We start from the raw sequence: 20,268 nt of genomic DNA on the forward strand, positions 1-20,268 counted from the left end.
AGTGCAGGGGATGAGGAGGTCCCCGAGCTGTTCTGCCTCGTCCCCTCCTCATCCACCATGGTCCCGTTGGCACGAGGGAGGCGTGGAAACGCCGTCCTCCAGTCCTCCAGCTTCTAAATTCCTCGGCTCCCCATCTCCCACCTGAGCCGGAGTGCTGTGAGAGCAGGCGTCGCCATGGCAACTAATCGTGATGTCATTTGCAGAGATTATTGGGCAGGAGCGCCCAGGGGTGCCCGCCAGCTGGCCGGGCCGGGGGGCATGGGGGCTGCAGCGCCCTGTGCCACCGCCCCCCCGGGCCCTGCCAGCTCCCAGCCTGGCGCTTGGCTTCCCCACGGGAAGCGGCGATGGGAGGCGCAGGAGGGAAGTCACCGAAGCTCTACTGTGGTTCTCAATTCCCCAGCCAGCCTGCTTGGAATAATTACCGTTGTTGCAATATAATTCATTATGGTAGGCTCTAAATCCTCCCACCTAAAATGAAAATATTTTTTTCCTCCGTCCTCGAGGTTTTTTGTCTCATTTGAATTAAGGTGTCATTGGAAAAGCAATTGATAGGCTCATTCATTTAGCCTAAATCAAACTGACATTGTCTTCAGGACTCTAACTCTCTGTAAAATGCCCGGCATAACCTAATTTAAGCAGCCAGGGAACGGCTCGGACAAGGCCGTGCTGCAGACTCGTGCTTTCAGGAAAGCATCTGCACAGCTTCAATTTAACAACACATTTCATTCCAGATTTTAATTTCTTTTTAAACACAGAAACCTAATAAAGCTCGATCCAAATCTGATGGCAACATTGTGCCATGTGAGGCGCCAGAGGAAAAAAACGCGCAAGTAGCCAAATGAGAAACAAGTAATGGGGTTGAGTGCATTTGAGGTTGTTGTGAACCAAGGGGTTTTTAAGTTGTGTTAACAGAAAATGATGCAACCTTGGAGTTTTTAAAGGATGTTTGGAGTAGAATGTAAACTGACTGTGGCGAGGAGCCTCACGTTCAATCCCAGGTGCATTTATGAACATTGACTTGTTAAGGCTGGAGAAGACCTCCAAGACCATCTGGTTCACCCACCCAATGCAAGTTCCTTTCCAATGTCTCGTTGATGAAGTCACCTCACACCTCGAGACACAGCTAAAACGCAACCCTGAGGCTTAGGAAGTGTGGAACAAAGGAGAAAGAAGAGCAGTCAGACAGGGAGATCAGGCTGCTGAATTCTCTCTGCGCAGACAAACCTCTTGTTGCACAGGCAGCGCGTTCCGCATTTGGGGGCAATTCTGTATATTGGGGCAGTTCTTCATTTTGGGGGCAATTCCTCATTTTGGGGCAATTACGCATTTTGGGGGGAACTCCTCATTTAGTGGTCGATTCCTCATTTTGGGGCTGTTCCGAGTTTTGGAGGCAATTCTGCATTTGGGTAGAACTCCACATTATGGGACAATTCCGCATTTTGGGGGCAATTCTTCATTTTGGGATCAATTCCTCATTTGGGGGGGACCTCCTCCTTTTGGGAGAATTCCTCATTTTGTGGCAATTCTGTATTTTGGGATCAAGTCCACAATTTGGAGGCGATTCTGCATTTTTGGGGGACCTCCTCCTTTTGGGGCAATTCCTCCTTTTGGGGGCAATTCTGCATTTTGGGGCAATTCCTCATTTTCGGGGGACCTCTTCATTTTTGGGGACCTCCTCATTTCGGGGCAATTCCTCATTTTGGGGGAACCTCATCATTTTGGGGGAAACTCCTCAATTTGGGGGCACCTCCTCAATTTGGGGGCAACTCCTCATTTGGGGGATCAATTCCTCGGTTGGGGGGACAACTCCTCATTTTGGGGGCAATTCCTCATTTTGGGGGGACCTTTTCATTTTGGGGGCAATTCCTTCTTTTGGGGCAATTCAGCATTTTGGGGGCACCTCCTCAATTTGGAGGCACCTCCTCAATTTGGGGGCACCTCCTCATTTGGGGGATCAATTCCTCACTTGGGTGGGCACCTCCTCATTTTGGGGGCAACTCCCCAAAATTCCCGTCCCCCCGCCCCCCCCATCCCGGTCCGAGCTGAGCGCTCCCCGCCCGGTGTCGGCTCCGTCCGCAGGGGCGTGGGAAAGGCCGGCAAATCTCGGCGCGCCACTCGGGCCAATCAGCGTGCGGTGCGCGGCCGCCAGGGGGCGCCATTGGACCGCGGCTGAGCCCGGGGGCGGGGCGGGGGGCCGGGGACGGGGCCGGGCCGTCGGGGCGCCGCCGGGCGGCGGCGCCCCGACGGCCCGGCCCCGTCCCCGTCCCCCCGCCCCGCCCGCTTGGTGGAGGGGCGGGGGGGAGCCGCGAGGGCCCGATCGCTTTAAGAACCGACGGCGGGGGCGGGGAGGGGCGTGCCGGCGGCTCGAAGGCCCCGTCGGGGCGCTCGGCGATTGGCCGCGCCGCCTCGGGTTGGCCGCGCCGCTGCCTGCCGGGGGGAGTAGAGGGGCGGCGCGGGCGGGCGGCGGCGCTGTGCGAGCCGGGACGCCGGAGGGGACGGCACGGAGAGACGGCGGGGCCGGGCCGGCACGGAGCGCGGAGGAGCGGAGCCGCCGTCGGGGCGCTGCCCGCGGGCGGCGCGGCGCCGATGCGGGGCTGAGGAGCGGAGCCGCCCCCGCGGCATGGGCGCCTGACGCCCGGTGCCGTCCCGCCGCCGAGGGACGATGGCGCGGCCCCGCGGCGGGCGGTGGCTGCTGGGCGTGCTGCTCGCCCTGTGCCGCCTGGCCGCGCCGCTCGCCAAGAGCCTGGAGCCCGTCTCCTGGAGCGCCGGCAACCCCAAGTACGTGCGGCACGGGGGCGCGGGGGGTGCGGGGGGGCGCCCGCCTCGCCCTCCCCCGGTGGCGAAATAAAAAAAAAAAACAAAAAAAACAAAACGAGGCGAAGCGAGAGGAAAAAAAAAAAAAATTGTATGTATGTTTAGAAAATCTCGCCCCGCGCTCTCTGGCCTCGGAAGCGGAGCGGCCGGGGGAGCCGCGAAGAGCGCCCGCTGCGTGCGGACCTGCCGCCGGCCGCGCCTCGGACGCCGGAGCCGCCCGGGAGCTGGCGGCGGCTTTCTACGGACGGCGAGAAATAGAAAAATCCCCGCTTGGAATACAGAGCCCGCGGAGCGCTGCACCAGCGCAGAGCTCGAGCCGCTGCTGGTTTGCTCGTTCCCAGCCGCGCAGCACGCCTGGCTGCTGCCCCAGCGTCTGGTGGCTTTTTTTTCTTTTTTCTTCTTTTTTTTTCTTCTTTTTTTTTTTTTTTTTTTTTTTTTTGTCCGGAATCTGGGGAGCGTGTCGCGTCCCGCCTGGAGGCAGCCCGGCGGCCCCGAGAGCGTCCCGCAGCCGCCGCTCCTCGCCTGCAGCCGCCGCGCCCCGCACCCGCTCCGCACCCGCTCGGCGCCGGCAGGGGACCGCCGCCGGCTCCTTCGCCGCCCCCTTCCCAGCCCGGGCTCGGCTCCGCGCTCGCGTTTCGGTGTGCCGAAGGCTGCGGCTATATTCGGCTGCCTGCTCTTTCTTTTTTTTTTTTTTTTTTTTTCCTCCTCCCTCCCCGTGGCTCCCCTGTTATAAATAGGCAGCTGCGGAATGCCGCCGGCGGGCGGTAGGTGCGGGGCTGGGACCCCCCCCGGCCTGGTGGCCACGGACACCCCCGGAGCTTGAGGGGGGCCCGTGGGGGGGCTCTGCCCGCTGTGGGGGCAGAGCGGTGGGGCTCGGTTTTTGGGGCCCGGCAGGGCGGGGGCGGCGGGGCTCGGTGCCCCGGGGGGGTCCCAGCCAACCCCCCCCGCCCCCCGTCGGGGCGGGCGGCCCTGCAGAGCCTCGGAAAGGGCACTTTTGGCCCCAAAAGCAGGTGCGTGGGGGCGAGGGGAGAGGCGCTTCTCTCGCCCCCCGGCCGGTGGTGGCTGTGTTTGGGGGGCGGCGGAGCGAGGGGGGGGCGCGGGGGGCTTCCAGCGCTCGCTGCCGCCTCCCCCAGCCCCTGCCCGCTGTGCTCGGGGCTTAAAACCGCGGACAATGAGCGTCGCCTTTCCAGCATGCCTGGAATAAAGAGTAAGGAAAAGCTTTAAAAGACGTTTAAACGCTCGACATGGTTACTAATGACCTATCGATGTTTTGGGACCGATTATATCAGGATGTTTTTGGTAGCCCTCTTGCTGGGCTTTATCTTGTAAATCGCGGACTGTTTGTTTATCTTAGCCCCTTCTCTTCGTAGTTTAAAAAAAAAAATCCAGCTTTTTATCTTGATTTCCCACCCCCACCGTATTTCTCGAGAACAAAAAGAAAAGTTCTTGAGAGTTGGAGAAAACTGACACGGTTTGGGAGCCCTCTCCAGTTGGACACTTAAGCGAAAACCAAACATTTATCTTTTTTTGGGTGTGTGTGTGGGGGGCAACTTCACTGCGCATAAACTCCTGAATTCGGCGTGTTGGAAAAGCTGGGAAGAGATCTCTGATGGTTTTAAGAACTGCAATAAGTAAATTCTCCTACTTGGATTTTTTTTTTCCTCCCTTTTGAAGATTTCTCTGTTAGCTCGAAGCAAAAAGCAAAGGAACTTTTACCCGTAGGAATTGATCTTTTGTGTTTATAAGTCTGCTATGTCAGCACGAAGGGCCGGGGGGGCGGGGAGCGAGGAAAAAGCAAATTGGTTCCAGAAACCGCCACCTTTTTATTTCAAAAGGGGCAGTGGGAGATAGAAATCTCTTTGAGTTTGTTGTGTTAGCTTGAGGAACGTGCAGGTAGATGCGTGTGAAGCCGGGCAGCGAGGGGCGGCTGTTTCCCCCCGCGCCGTGCGCTTGGCGATGGCGTCGCCGGTGCCCAGACCAGGGCGAGAATTCCCGGGGCGCCTTGGCACGGTGGAGCCCAGAGGTTGGGGATGCTGGTATGCAGCTGGGAAGCTTGCCCCTGCTCGAGTGAACCTGGTTTATTGGCGTTTGCGTTTATTAAATTGTCAAGGCCTGGAAAGTTGGGAGGCGTCCATGGCAGTAACGACCCTGCTGGTGCGCAGCGCGGCTCTGCTCGGGGCTGGGTGCGGGGGGAACTTTTCCAATCCCTCCGCAGGGGCCTGCGAGCTGCCCACCGCTGTCCTTGTGCGAAGCCCTGGGCCTGGTGGCCTCGTGGATGTCCCCGTGGCAGGGTGGCAGTTGGTGACCCGTCCATTCCTTGTGTTTTCGCTTGGTTTGCAGCGTGGCTGCGCCCAGAGCCCTGGCCGTAAATGTGGGCAGCTGTGGGGCGTCGTGCTTGCTCCAGCGTGGGGCTGCGTGGCTCGGTCTGGGGGCACCTACCCATGGGGACACCGCCTGGTTTGTCACCACGGTGGTGGCAGGAGGAGGTGGAAGTGCTTGAAATGGCAGCGCAGCCGCCCAGAAATGGCTCTCGGGGTGCCGTGGCCTGAACAGGATGGGTTCTGTGCGGGGTGTCCTAGTGAATGCCGTGCCTGGCGAGGAAGGCGAGGCGGCGGAGGTGAGCGGAGGTGGCGGGGCGGTGGTGCCTGCCGTGGGGCCGTGGTTCCTCACCCACCCGCTGCGTCTGGAGCTCCGGCTGGGCCGCGGTGCCTCGCGCCCTCCGTCCGCGTTTGCTCGTCTTGGGGCTGGTTCCTGTTCCACGTTACCCACTGCCCCTCAAACTTCCCTCTCCCTCTCTCTTTTTCCTCGCTTCTTAATGCCTTCGTGCTCCTCCTCAGGTTTCCGCAGGGTGTGCGGAATGAGGCAGGACCTCTTCAGAGCCGCTCTCGCCAGCGAACACAATCGAGCGAGCACGTTTCCGAGGAACGGCCTGGAAAGCGTGCGCCGCGAGTAGCCCCGTGCCGGAAACCCACGCTCTTTGTTAGGCTGGGATTACTTTCCCTAGCCCTGCACATTACCAAACCCCTGTGTGTGCTCCGGGGTGCTTTGGGCTCTCCAGAGCCCGTTCGTGGTGCACGGGGAGAGCCCCAGCCTGCCTTTGTCAGCACCGGGGTGCCTGCCTGTTTTCAGAGTAAAGAGTGCTAAAGCCTTTAAAAATAACACCGTTAAGTGGATTTTTCCAGCAGATACAAGGAAAAAGTGTCGCGTGCTGGACCGCTCGGCCTTGATAGTGTCACTGTAAATAATGAAAATATTTTTCTGCCCTTTTCTTCTCTGGGCTGCTGCTCCTGTGAAGCGTGAGTGTGGGACTCCGTTGGTGTGTCACAGGCAGGTTTCTGATCTGATATTTGTTATTAAGGGGCACTGATAACACGTCTGATACCGAGAGCAATTTCCTAACGTTCTTAAACGAGTTAGGAATATCTTAATCTTTAGTCCTGCACTCGGTGCCGGGGAAAATGCTTTCCTTCTGCTCCTGGGTGCTCGCTCAAAAGCCAGAAGTGGATCGTGACTGCGTTTGTGTCGTGAATGGTTCTGCCTCTTTAAAGGGGGGAAAAAAAAGAAAAGAAAAACAGGCCCAGAAATGCTTTCGCAGGATAAAAGGTTACAATTTTCACAAACCTCTGCTTGGGACAAGTTTAGGCTCAATTAGATCCCCTTTGAGTGAGCTTTCCTCGGGATGTGAGCAGAGCCTCTTTAAGGGGTCTCAGTGAACCAATATGGTTTTAATTTTATTCCATCATGTCTGAAGGGGGCTTTTTGAAAACCATTCTCTGCGTTTATGGGAGGGGGGAGCTGAAGTGTGGTTTCAATGATTTAATCGGCCCTTTTGCTACTTAGCAGTTAGCGTTCGGGGTTGTTGGTTGGAGCTCGCTATTGTTAAACAACCTGGAATTGCACAGAAATTCTGACTAAATCTGTGCTGAAATCCCCCGACTGTAATTCTGGAGAAATATTGACCCTGGTGGGCTCCTGTGCCGAACGTTAAAAGGAAGCATTCCTAATAAAATATGGTTTGGAAAATTCATTTCAGGCTGGAATTCGCCTTTCCAGAAAGCATTTTAATAAGGAGGTGGGGGAAATGGGACACATCATCCATGGAGCTTTTAAGAATCGGTCATTGCGGCTCTGCTTTTCTCTCTTTCTCTCAAATAAATTTTACTCAGATCTGCTCACTTGCTAGCTCCGTGGAGCCATCGAGCAACTTTCTAAAAACAAAACAAATGCATTTAAAAAATGAAAAAGTAAGCGGGGTGGGGAGGGAAAAAAAAAAAATCCAGACGCAGACAAAAGTCTAATCCTTTGTGGTATTTTTATTCTGTCTTTAATGACATTATGGTGTCCTATTGAATTCTGTGAGCATTGAGTTTGAAGCCTGGTGTATCTTTGCTTTTTTTAATGCCTTTTATGAGGGACAAAGTGCTTGCGGGAAAGCTGTTTTCGATGGGAAGAGTTGGCCTGGAGCTTTGCATCAGTGGGCTAACACTTGTCGGAGCAGATGTAATTTAATTACCGTACTAGTGGGCGCATGAGGCGCTCCGCAGTCTAAGGAGTTGGGAAATATTGAAAACACGCTGCTTATTTTTAATTAAAAAACATGTTTGGCTCGTGGGGCCGCTGGGGACGTCGTCCTTGAGGGGAGCACGGGGCCGGGTGCTGTGGCTGCGGCCCCTGGCTCGTGGGGTCCGGGGCATCCAGATGGCCGCGTAAGCGATCTTATGGCGTGCGTGCACCTTCGCCTGCTGCATCCGAGGGGCTTTGCCTAATCTCCGAGGACTGGTTTGGATTAAGCAAGCCCGGACAGTCTGAATCCGGGTTCATGTTTCCCTCTGGAAAGAAGGAGCCCCTTCCGAGCGTGCCAGGAGGTCGCGGTGGGAGCGCAGCCCTGGGTGCTGCTGTCAGGGTCCTCGGGGCGCAGCTCCTCTTCTGCTCCCCCCGGGGGAAAGGGGCACCCGGGGCTGCCTGCGTGTCTCTCGGGAATGGCTTCATTAACTTAAATTAAAAAAGAAAAAAAAAAAAAGTGAATGCCGAGCTGCGGCTATTGCAGTAGCTGGGTAAATACCACTGGATTCTATAAAATGGTTTTAACTGCTTCCTTTAAAAGGCAAAAAAGAGCCGTGATGGGGTGGCTGATTGATTGTAAAAGGAGCTGGAGCTTTCTCCAGAATAAAACAGCTGCTGCAGTTCCTTGGAGCTGTGTCGGGAGCGGCGACAGAGCTGGGGCTTTTGTATGGCTCCTGCTCGGGGCTCGGGCAGGCTGCTCCTGGGCCTGGCGTCAGTGTCTCCTAGCTGCAAGCTGCCCGTGGGTCCCCTTCCCAAAAAAGCTGTGGGCAGCAGAGGTGTGCTGTGGCCACGTCCTCACCTTGGCACAGGTTTGCTGTGGGGCTGGGGGCCCCTCTGAGCCACCCCTGGGGGCGCAGAGGGTGCTGGAGCCGCGCAGGGCACACAATGAGAGGTGTTCCCCGGGAACTGGTGGCTGGCCAGAGGGACTGACCCCGTGTTCTGTGTGGGATCCCTGGCCCCGTGGCCCCACCGCCCGGCTCCGTCCCGCTGGCGGCACCCCCTCGTCGCAGCGGCAGCGGCATCGCTGCTCGGAAGCCGATCTGCCCGAGGAGCGCCGGAGTCCGGTGGGAAAACATCTTGTAGCGATCAGTAGCACATGCTACTTGGAGTCTGGCAGCCGAAACAGGGTGGGGAGAAACAAAGCTGAAATCCATTCTGTGTCTAATTAATGATTGCTTGTATCAGGAGAGCAGGAGGAGGACTCCGGGCTCGGCGCTATCGCGGCGTCACATCTGGGCAGGAATGTGGCGCTGGTGCGGGGCTTTTGTTGTGCTGGGCTGTGGAGAGCCGGGCTCCTTTTTGCTGCTTTCTGCTGCTTTTTGCATTTCCCTTCCCGTTCCCCGCTTCGGGGTGGTTGCTGTAACAGGGAAGGCGCCTCTTCAGCGTCCCCCGGGGAGCAGGAGGTGGCTCGTTGTGCCGGGCTGGTGCCACCCCTCCTGCTCTGGGAGGCTGTGGGGCCGAGCCTGGGCAGCACACCAAGCATCCTCCGAGGAGGCTTTTCCTGCCCTGTGCTGTCTCAGTTTGGCACCAGTGCTCTGCCAGTAGCTGTACTGGAGCAGCAAGGCCCTGTCCCTGCTTGGAGGGTGCCGATGCTGGGCTCTGGGCTGGGCGGGTGCGTTGTGAGGGGTGCGTGGCGCAGGCAGGTGCCTGGGGGGCACCCCGGGCTCTGCTCACTGCCCACCCCACAGCGAGGGGCAGTTTTTGGGGGGTTTGCCCATGCTGGTGGTGGCGTGGGTTTGGCTGCTGGGGAAGGGGGCAGGTGAGGGGGCCTGGGCTGCGCTCAGGGAGAGGCGGGGAGGCACGGGGTGGCGGCGCAGCAGGTGAGGGGCTGGTGGCACGCCCCCTGGATGCCTTTTTCCCCCAAGTCTATGTTGTCCTTCCCTGTTTTTCCTGGATCTGAAGTTCAGCTTTTGTGGTTTTGTTAGCGTTGTGACGTTCTGGTGTGAGCGAAGGAGAGGCCGGGCCCTGGACGTGTCCGTGGGTGAACTTCCCTCGGTGCCCTCCAGACAGCTCGGGGCTGGGTGCCAGGACCGGTGTCCAGCAGGGCACGGTGGTGCTTGGGGACAGCCCCACGCCGGGCATGGTGGCAGGGCTCCGGGAGGGCTTTGCCTGGCTCTGTGCAGGGCAGCAAACGCCTTCCATCCTGCTCGGTGTGCGGCGGTGCCCGCTGTAACTGGGGGTGCTGTGCCCCGGGAGGGGCCGGGCAGTGCCCGGAGCCTCGCTGTTAGCCCAGCTCCCGTGGGCAGCTCGCTGGTGCTTGCAGGGTGGTGTCCGAGGGGTGCTCCTCGTGTCCCCACCCTGGGCCTGCCCTTAGGCAGATGGTTGGGAAGGCAGGGGGTTAGGAAGCGCCGTCCTGATCCCTGTCTGCACCCAGAGAGGCGTCATCCCTGGGGACAGGGGTCCTGGTGGCTGGGTTGGGGGCTCCCGAGCCTTGTGTCCCTCCCGAGCAGCGAGGGGACAGCAGTGCCCTCCCTTTCCCTGTGCTGTGCAGCAGCCACCCCACTGCTAGCAGGGGCTTGGCTTTCGGTGCGCGACACCGGGTGCGTGCCGCGGGGAAGCACCGCGTGCCCGTGCCGCTTTTGGGCACGAACACGCCGCTAACACAGCTCCGAATGCGGGCGCATTTTCCTTCCTGCTGAGGCTTTGGGGCGGCTGCAGCGCCGCACACGCCGCACGCAGCTCGGTGGCAGAGGCGAGGCGAGGGCTCGCTGCCCCCTTCCCCGTGCCGCCCGCGTTGGCGCCGCGGTGGGCTCCTGCTGCGCGCCGGGGTGCCGAGCGGGCGGCGGGTGCTCCGGGTGCTCCGGGTTCCTTTGTCTGGCCTCGCTGTAGTAACGCAGCCGAACGCGAGGGGGAGGTCTGGGGGCCCCCCCGGGAATCCAGCCCCTTCCCCACCTGGCTTGGAGGGGACGCGCAGCTCGCGGCCATCCCCCTCGGAAAGGGGCGACGCGTGCGGGTGCCTCCAGTGCGCGGGGTTTGGGTGGGTGGCAGCGGGGCCGGGGCTGCCCCGGTGGTGCCGGGGGGGCTGTGGGCGGGCAGGGGGGCTGCCGGCACAGCCCGCTGCAGCAGCCCGGGCGGCATATGGAAAGGATCTGGGTGTAATATCCCGAGCTGCAGAACAGCTTTGCTGAAGAGGCCACTTCAGCAGGGGACGCGGTGCGGTTAGTCCTCCCGGCTGACACATCCCAGGCCTTCCTCAGACTTGAAAGAGCTCGAGCTCGCCTTTGAATCTGAGGATTTATGGCCCTTTTAGGCCTCTCCAATAAAAGCACGGCTCCCTTCTCAGACAGAGCCCACCGTCTCCCTCCTCCGGGCTCATTATCCCGGGGATTTGTGTTGCTTGCTCTCCCCTTCTCTCGCTCTCTTGTTCGCTACCGCTGCTTTCTTCAGATGTGCGGCCGAGGACTTCAGAGCATAAAAGCGGAGCCAGCGTGAGCCGGGGGAGCTGGGGGTCCCGGCCGTGCTGCCAGGGGCTGTGGTGGCCACGGCTCCGTGCCCGGCATGGCACAGGGACGGTTTCTCCCTGCTGGATGGTTTCTCCCTGCCTGGAGGATGCCGGGGGCTCGGCTCCACGGGGCCCGTGGCCGCAGCGGGTCCGGTGGTCGCAGGATCCCCGTGCGCCCACCACCCCCCGCGCCGCCTCGACACACGCGGGCACTTCAGCATCCTCAGCCCCACAGATCATGTCTGTTTTATACAGGCCCGTCAAGCCTCTAACTGTTTAAAGAGAGGCTTAGGAAAGAGTCCAGAGAAACGACATAATAATTATTGTATTACAAATTGTTTCCTTTAATGGGCCCTGTCGGATCGCTCAGTCTGCTAAACACATTGTGCCCTCCCCCAGCCCCCCGCCCGGCCAGCCCGCACTTCGGCAGCCTTTTTCCACTCGCGCAGCCTTTGCTTACAAACCCAGCCCCCCTGGAAAATTCCTGCAGCCTCGGAGGGGCAGGCAGGGGCTGGGGGCTGCTCGGGCTGAGGGGGCTCAGGGCCGTGAGGCGAGGAGAGGAGCGGTGCCGCCGTCCTTGGAGCAGGGTCCGCAGGACAGGTCCTATTCCTGTGCGGTTGGGGTGGCTCCTGTCCCTTCCTCTGGTGGCTGAAGGGCTTCCACTTTGTGTCTGAAGGGCTTTGGGGCTGGTGGTACCTCTTTCAGATGCTCTGCTGAGCCCGGGATGCTCTCAGTCTTGTTCTCTCTGCTTGTGTCCCTGGGGCGGGTGCGGTGCCCTCACCATGAGCCTGCCCGGGTGCCCCCGCGTGTCCCCAAGCAGCGCTCCGGCTCAGCCGCCGCTGCTCCTCGTCCTCCCCCAGGCACAGCAGGCCCAGGGCGATGCCAGCAGCCCCGCTGCCGTGCGCTCAGGTGGCGGCTGCCACCCGTGTCCCCTCCCGTGCCCGGTGCTGCCGGCCCTGCAGAGCCCCCCAGCCCTCCCCCGGGCTGTGGTGTGTAAGGAGAGGAGCCGCACGCGGCCGCGCGCATTTTTTCGCTGCCCCCAAAGAATCGATGCGCTGGAATTAAGCAGCAGGTTACATTTCTTCGGCGCGGAGCAGCAAATATGTTTTAAATTTGGCAGCCGGCAGCGAAGAGCGGGTGGGAGAAATTTTCCAGGTATTGCGTTACACTTTCCCCTACAAGGGCTCTGCTTTGGCGCTGGGGATTAAAGGGAGGGGGGCAGCCCTCGGCGCGGGGAGGGCGATTTGGCCCGCCGTGGGCAGGGCTGGGGGCAGCAGCGGCGGTGTCCCGGGGGGGCACCTGGTGCGCCGCGCGTCCCGGTGTGCCGTGGGGGCCCGCGGCGTGCCGGCCCGGCTGACTCACGGCCCGCCGGGGCTGGGGAGCGCTGCGGGGGCCGGCCGGGATTAATTCTGGGCTTCCTCCCTCTGGGCGCGATGGGAAATTTCCACCTGGCGCTGCCTCCCCGCGCGGGCACCGCCCGGTTTCTCTGGCTTGCCCGGTGTTGTGATTTATCCTAATCTCCCGCTCTGATGTATTTAATAAACACTTCATGCAAGAGCGAGCCTGGAATTCACTCCGAGCGCAGAACTGGGGCTTGGCCAATTAGTCAATTATTTCAGAATAAGGAAATTTTTTAAGAAAACATGAAAAAGAAACCTGTCCTGAGGTGGGAGGGGAAGGCCTGGCTGATGCATCAGCGAGCGGCCCCTCTCCTGGGTGAAGCTTGGGGGCCAGAGCGCGGAGAGCTCGTGCTGCTGACTCGAACCCCGAGCAAGCACGGGTCCAACCCATGCCTCTGCTGCGTGGCCTGGGGTCTGGGAAGTGCTGTGGTGGGCAGGGGGCTTCTGGCAGCCCTGCTGCCCCGGTGAGACGGGGCGCTGCATCGTGCTTGTGTGGAGCAGGGGCTGGGGGCTCGGCTCTGGGCTTGGCTCCGGACTCGCTGTGTTCCCCCCGCAGCTGGCTGCCCCCTGCATTGTCCTGTGGCAGCCGTGCGGCACGGGCTGTCCCCTCCGGGGCTGGCAGCAGCGTGCCACATTGTTCCAGCTTCCCTCGCGGCAGCAGGAGGAGGAGATGCTCTGCTGCGAGGTGGGGCAGGGCCCCCCGGCGCTGTGGGCAGCGGGGGCTGGGAGCTGTGTGCCCCACGTCGCTGCGGTGCCCGAAGCCCCGTCCTGGCCAGGGAGAGCGGGGGCCTGCTTGGCTTAAAGTTTCAGGAAGCGGCTCGGAGGTGCGAAGAGCTGAAGGCGGCTGGAATTTCCCCTTCAGCTGTGTTTGTTTTTGAGCTTGGATTATTCTTGCTCGGTGTAAACTCTGCGGAGACACGTCCTGGGTGCGCGCCCCTGCCTGCGTGTCCGGAGCGGCGTGCGTGCCCGCGCCGTGCCCCCCCCCCCATGCTCCCCACCCCAGCTGTGGCTAATTGCTGGGCTCGGGGACAGCGACAGCATGGCCAGGTGGCAGGGTCAGGGCTGGCAGAGGCAAGGACAGGAGCTGGCATCGTGCACCAAGCCGTCTCCCGCCCCTCTGGAGCATGGGTGCTCGCTCCTGCACCAGCATGGGGGTGTGCCCGAAGCTCCTGCGAGAGCACTGCTGTTGCTGCAGTTGGGTAACTGGTTTTATTTGTTCTTTTTGCTCTCCCAGTTTTAAACAAAAGCTCATCGGTAAGGATAGGGGACGGAGGAAAGCTGTGGCATGCTGGAGCCACCCCTGTGGTGGTGGTGAAGGCAAGGAGAGGGGCACAACCCCGGCAGCGTCGGTGGCTGCGGGTGCTTGGGGTGGCACCCAGCACCCCGGTGCGCGAGGCAGCCTGCCCACCTGGGCTCTGGGGTTTTTTCCTCTCCGGATCAACCAAGGAAACAGCTCCAGGGCCGCTCCTTTGTGTGCGCCCTTGTGAAATTAGACTTTGGTCCCAAAGGGATGGGTAGGGAACGGCACCGGGGGCAGCGGTGGGAGCAGCCGGTGCCCCGAGCCCTGCTCTGGTGCCAGTCCCATGTGGCAGGGATGGGCCCTGCACTGCTCCCCGGGGTCGGGGGGCTTGGTGGCATGGGGGGGGACAGAAAGAGAGGGGGGGGCCTTTGCGAGTCCCTTCCGGAGGAGAGGTTCCAGGTGGCAGGGAGGTTTAACGCTTGGTTACGCTTTTGATCTTTGCCCTGACTTGGTTAGTGATGGGAGCTGCTTCCCTAATTACCCCCTGCGTGTAGGGCTGGTGGGGTTGTTTATGCTTATCCCATCTCTCTCAGGAAAAAATAATAAAAAAACCTCCTGCCAGGGTGTGTGTAGGGTGGGGGAGAGCAGCGTGCTTTCCCATACAGCGCAGGAATCCTGGAGCACTGTTCATATAGCCCAGGGTGTTCCCACCCACGGCAGGCAGTTTCATGCTCCTTCACCGGTTTCATAACATCCAGGAGAGGCACGAAAGTTTTCCAAAACCGCCTCCCTTTGTTGTGCTCCGAACACAGACGGGTGCTGGGTGCCCCCTGTCCGGCAGCGGGGCTGTGCCCACCTTGGTTTGGGGGGGGACGTCCCCGCACCGCAGCGCTCCTCGCTCCGTTCCTCCTCGTTTCGGAGCGGGGCACCCATCGGTGCTGGGGGTGCCGGTGTGAGCAGCAGGGAAATGGGGCGTTTGGTGGCGGGTGAGGGCTGGCTGTCCCGGGAGCAGCCCTTTGTCCCTGCCGTGTTTCTCCTTTCTGAGCGTGGAGGTGCCGGGGTTGGGGGTGGAGGTGCGCAGGCCGTGCTGCGGAGCTGCCGGAGTTAATCCATGCTCACAAAGCAGTTTGAGTTTGTAGGACGTGGGGCTTGCAAGCAGGGCATGGGCGTGCTGTGGCTTCATAACATCGCACAGGCAGAGCTGAGGAGCTCCCATTTCCCCGTGGCAGGAGCTGTTCTCCTGCTGGGGTCACCCCCACGTCCTGCACCCTGCGGGAGGGGTCCCCCTGCACCCCCCTTTGGGAAGCTGATGTCTTACAGGGGCGCAGGGGAATCGTGCTCCCCGTTTATGGAAGATAAAGAGATCTGTTGATAGCACGAATGGTTTCCTTACACAAGTCTTGAGAGAGGGTGACAGATAGTGAAGTGGTGGGCTAATTGCTTCCAGATGCTCCCTCCCCTGGCCGGGACACCGGTGCCGTGTGTGTTCCTCCCTGCCAGCCTCGCCGAGCGCAGCCGAGGACTCAGCCAAAAGCCGGGGCCGGCCCGAGAGATCTCAAATGAGCCGAAATGAATCACGTCGGGGTGGCTCCGGGTCCCCCCGCGGCGCTGGCGGCCGGGGCATCGCCGCGCTTTGGAGGGAGCGGGGCGGCTGGCGGGCTGCAGCTCAGCCCCTGCCGGTTACATGAGCCCCCGAGCTGGGGCTTTCTGAAAAATGTCGAGCGCGGTGGGACTCGTGATGAAATGCAGAATTGGCAGCGCTCGCTCCATTGTGCTCCGCGGGCCGAGCTCCGAAGCAGCCTGCCCTCCTCTCCTCTCCTCTCCTCTCCTCTCCTCTCCTCTCCTCTCCTCTCCTCTCCTCTCCTCTCCTCTCCTCTCCTCTCCTCTCCTCTCCTCTCCTCTCCTCTCCTCTCCTCTCCTCTCCTCTCCTCTCCTCTCCTCTCCTCTCCTCTCCTCTCCTCTCCTCTCCTCTCCTCTCCTCTCCTCTCCTCTCCTCTCCTCTCCTCTCCTTTCCTCCCGTGGCCCTGTGGCTCCCGCTGCCTCGGGCTGTTTGTGCCGCGGAGGCTGTGCTTTTTGGCATCCGGGCTTTCGTGCGCGGAGCATCGGCGCTAGCAGCAGTATTAATGATTATTTATTGGTTCTTAATGCCAAGTAACGTAAACAGCTGGCTAATGCAGTGCAAAGGTGCTGCTGCGGCGGGACGCGGGCTTATCTCCCAGCGCCGGGCTCGAAGCACTTCATGAATTACTCAAAGGAGGTGGCGTCGCCTCACGGATGGAGCCTTGTTTTGATAAACTTTCCTCAAGGTAGAGGTTCCGAAACTGCTTGGCTGCTGACCTCCCCGTTAATTACTGCCGTGCAGCACCGGGGCTGTCGGGTGAAAGGGAGGAGCGGGGCGCTGCTCGCAGCCTTCCCCCTCGCACGCCGGTCCCTGCGCATCCATCGGGCTCCGCTGCGCTCCTTCCCCCGCCTGGCAAAGAGCCTCCGTTCCTACGACCTATTCTGAGGCTGTGGCTCTGACCTTGATTTACACCGACAATTTGGTATCGATGCTGTTTTTTTTTCAGGCTAACTGGAATGAGGGTAAATGCAGCCTGATGATAAAGGTGCCGGGAAGAAGAGGGAGCAAAGTGGCTCGCCTGGCGGTGCCGGCTGATGGGCGCAGGTTCTGCGGCTCCGCAATTTCCCCTGCTTTTAGCCCCTTGACAAAGCTTGGTGGGAAAGAGAAAGGAAAATGTGAACGGAGAGAAATTTATGACTCCCGTGCTTTCTCTAGTGCTTCTGAAGGTGAGAGTCGAGTCACTTTGCCATGTACAAGCTCAGCAAGTCCAGACCGTCCCCAGAGAGTTTCTGAAGCCGTGCGGGGAGAAATAATGCTTGGGGTTAAAAATAGACACTCGACAATAGGAAGGAAGGACTGAAAAAGCTCCGCGCTAAGGGAAGTGGACAGGAGCTGGGTGAAAGGCATCTGGATTACGCTGAGCTGCTAGGGCTTGGCTTTAATGATTTCAGACTGGAATTAAAGCTCGTTTGCACTTGTCCTAACCAGAAGCAGGTTTTGCTCTTGGGTTTGGACGTCAATCAACCCGGGGGAGCTGCCCCTTTTTCTGAGGGTGTCCCAAAAATTCCCTTTCCCTGCTGCTCCCCTGTCTCTGGTGGATGCTGCGCCCATCTCGCTGGGATGCGGAGCCTGGGGGGGCCTGGCCTGGGAGAAGAAAGAAGTTAATTAAACCCTAACGAAGGAGGGCAGGTGGGAAACAGCTTCCGCTGCCAAACAGCCGAGAAAAATCCAGCACTGGAGGAAAACGCTCCAGCTCCTCTGCGTTTTTAACCCCTGATCTGGAGGGGGGCGGACCTGAATCCTGCGCTGCCCACCCTGGGCACTTCCCTGTGGGCTGGGAGCGTGCGGCCGCGCCGAGGGGAGGCGGAACGAGCGGCTCTGTGCAAGGTGCAGGGCTGCTGATTCCAACCCCGTTGCCCGGGGCTTTTGTTAAAGCTCATTAAAACCATCTGTGGCTGCCGGAGCCTGACCAGAAAGCCCGAGCGGTGACGGAGGCTGGGGCAGCTCGAGTCCCCCGGGATGGGGACGCGGCCAGCGCCGTCCCCCCCGGGGCGGCCGCCAACAGCGGGCACCCTCGTGCCCCGCTCGGATGCTGGAGCACAACCAGCAGCGATTCCGGCTTCTGGCTTAGTTTAAAGCTTCATTCTTCCTGTCCTGTTCCTTTAACTTTGGCAGCTTTCTTGGCCTTCTCTGCGGCACGGGATGCCGCGAATGCTGCGCGAACAATAGAGCTCAGAGGTGGGGTGGGAGGGTGGAAGGAGATGAAAGGGGGAAAGTAAAATTGAAGCATGTCTGGAAGTGCATTTTGATGTAAATGGGACTTTTTGATGGACTTTGAGAGACACCAGCAGAAAGGGCACTGGCCCCCTTCAGCGTGCAGAGCTCCGGGGCTCTTTATGTGGTCAGGAAAGGGCACTTTTTGATCACCAAGGCGCTTTGTCGGGTGCACCTCCAATTACCCAATGTTCCTCCCGTCCTCATCGTTGCCCGTGTCCCAGCGAGCGGTGGCCCCACGTGCCCAGCGGGCGGGCAGAAGTGGGATGGGGACGGTCACACTTTGCGGGGACAGACCTCCGGCCAGCGGTCACCTTCCCCCTCCTCCTCTTCTGCCTCCTGGCAGGGCTCTGGGAATGGGGCAGAATTTAAGGCTTGGTTTGGAGAAGTGTTTTTGCGAGAGAGGAAAGGCAAAAAAGGGGCTGGGTGCTGGGCAGAGCCCCCGCATTCATCCTTGCCCACCGCTTCTTGAAGCCAACAGCTGGAGAGCCCCATCCTCTGAAGCTCAGTGGGGCAGCCAGGAGGGCACGGCTGCGTCCTGGCCGTGCTCCGAGCAGCCCCCACAAACCTGTCCCCGCTCCGGGGAGGGTTGGATTTGCAGCCCCTGTCATCCTTTTGATCTCACCCAGTCCCAGCCCTTGTCCTTGGCACCGTCTCAGCAGCTCTCCGAGCGCTGGTGGAGATGTGGCATTGTCGTGACTCATTCTTCTTCCTTTCTGCTGCTTTTTTTTTTTTTTTTTTTTTGTTCTTCTCCCAACAGAGCATTTATGAAAAGGAAGCAGCAGATTGATCCAGTAAACCAGAGCAAAACAAATGCACGGCATTTATTGTGCAAAAGGCACCTCCATCCTGCTTGGCACAGCTCGTGGGGACCGGGGGGGGGGTCTGGGGGCGGTCGGTCTCCTCCTGTCACCTCTCCACGTGCTCGCCTGCCTCTGCCTGGCAGCCGCTAACCTTGCGAAGACGAGAGGAGGAGAAACGAGGACAGAGCTGCTCCCTGGGAGGGAGATTTGACAGGCGGGGGGGAGAGGAGCCGGGAAGGTCGGGCAGTTCTGGCGTGTGGCTGTGTTTGTGCTGTCTGCAGCGATCTCGACGGGAGAGGACCGCCCGTCACTTCTCGTCCCTGCTGCCGGAGCTGAGCGCCGGGCTCGTGGCTGTCCCCGCGTCGCCCCGCGGCTCGCCGCAGCCTCCCTGCTCCGGCTTTTGTCCATGTGCGGTGTTTTCTTTCGGTGTGGAGCTTTCCAGTCCCATGGATTTGAAGCCTCATGGGCTGGGGTCTCTCCCCCCGGTGGCTGCCTGCTCCCGGCTCGGGTCCGGCTCCGTTCTCCTCCCCTGCCCGCAGGACGCAGGCGCTGCCTTCACCTTCGGGAAGCTGTCGGCAGCCGGGAAATTTATTGCTGGCGTAAAAGCATCAAAAATGAAGCATTTGTAACAGCCGTTAAAAAGCGCGAGGCGGCTGCAGACAAACTTGTTTCTTCCTCTGACAAAGTTCTGAGTCAGTCCTTTAATCTCTAATCTAGGTTTATGGTCATCTTTATTGAAATGCTGGGCTCCGTGAGAAGCTGACATGTATGACCATCATAAAACAGGAGTTATGGGAGCCCGGAATTGCCTTGATGGTCCAAGTGTCTGCAGGAAGCGTTTTTAAAATCTGTAATCGGGATTTATTGGCCTTCATGGCTGAAACTGTCAGTAGAAAATAAAATAATCAGCCCAGGACATTTTTTTTTTCACCTTCTCTTTGGCGTTTGCCTCCCGCCCCACGTATCCTTACGTGACGGCGTGCCTGCGGCGGGGCCGGGCAGGACCCTGACGGCCCAGGCCACCCGTTTGCCTCTGGTTTCAGCAGCGGTGAGGCCTGTGTGTCAGGCCAATGGTGCATTTTTCTACAAGACAACTAATTAATTTCAGAGCTCTGGGGGAAGGAGCGTGCAGCCAGCCCGTAGCTGCGCGTCCTGTCCTGGCAGGCCTCTCTGCATGGAGACTTCGGTGCCCTGAAGTTCCCTCCTGTGGAGGGTGTTGAATGTCTTTCTGGGGGAATTTTTCTTTTTTTTGGGGATTAGCTAACTGCACCCAATGCTTTCCCACTCTTCTCTTATCCCTGAGTCACTCCTGTGCTCTGGGGTTGTGGGCAGTGTTGCTCTCTCCAGTGCCTGGCATTTCCCTGTGTGCGCCATGGGCGCAGGATCTGTCCCGTGCTCCTGGCATCCAGACGGAGAGCTCCGAGCATCTCCGAGCATTTTCCTCAGCTGACAAGATGCTCGGAGCCCTCCCTCTCGCCCGTCATGCTATGCTAACCTTCCTCTTCTCCCTGCCTTTGGTGAGCAGCGATGTTCTGCTTGCTTCCCAGCGATGCAAACCGGGGGTGAAATCAGGATTCACCCCGAGCGCTGGGAAGCTCGGGTCCCTGGTGCCTCCAGCAGTGGCCCCGCGCTGCTGCTGGCTTGTGTTGGGTCGGTGCCGCGCTGCAGTCGGTGCCTCGGTGCAGCTGCCTTATCAGCTAAACGTGTAATTTCCTCGCGGAGCGATGTCAGGTTTGTCAAACAGAGCCATTCTTTGTAAGGAGGTGTGGGCTGCGATTAATTGGTGTGCGTACAAAACTATGCTAAGGGATTTATTTGAGACTGAAGCGTGCTTATAATTTTTTTTTTCCCCGTTGAATGACTGCGGTGGAAGCTGATAATTTCTCTGAAGGCCTCAACTTGGCTCTGCCCTAAAAATTGGATCTGAGGCTCGGGAGCGCGGCGCAGCTGCCGGCGGAGGTCCGAAAGCCCCGCTGCGGCACGGCCGGGGCGCTGCCGAGGGTGCCAGCAGACGTCCCTGCTGCTGCTGCTGCTCCAGCAACCTCGGCTCGGCCCTTCCCGGCTGCGTGGCACCGAGCTGGAGAAAGCCACAAGCAAGTCGGAGCCTAACCCGCAACTAAAAATGACACCCGAAAGCGCCGAGTCCGGAAGCGGCCTGCGCAGGTTGTTAA

General features: G+C 59.8%; 1 protein-coding gene across 1 annotated transcript in view; it reads left to right on the forward strand.

Annotated features, from left to right (window-relative positions):
• The first annotated feature begins 2,393 nt into the window (after positions 1 to 2,393).
• EFNB1 (ephrin B1) overlaps positions 2,394 to 20,268 on the forward strand; it is a 53,209-nt gene continuing 35,334 nt past the window's right edge. Inside the window, exon 1 of the mRNA XM_084293879.1 lies at positions 2,394 to 2,778. Within this exon, the coding sequence (XP_084150005.1) occupies positions 2,663 to 2,778 (116 nt within the window). The 5' untranslated portion in view covers positions 2,394 to 2,662. The remainder of the gene's footprint in view (positions 2,779 to 20,268) is intronic.

Source organism: Netta rufina (genome assembly GCF_964035555.1).
Source record: "Netta rufina genome assembly, chromosome: 12".
NCBI classification, from domain to species: domain Eukaryota; kingdom Metazoa; phylum Chordata; class Aves; order Anseriformes; family Anatidae; genus Netta; species Netta rufina.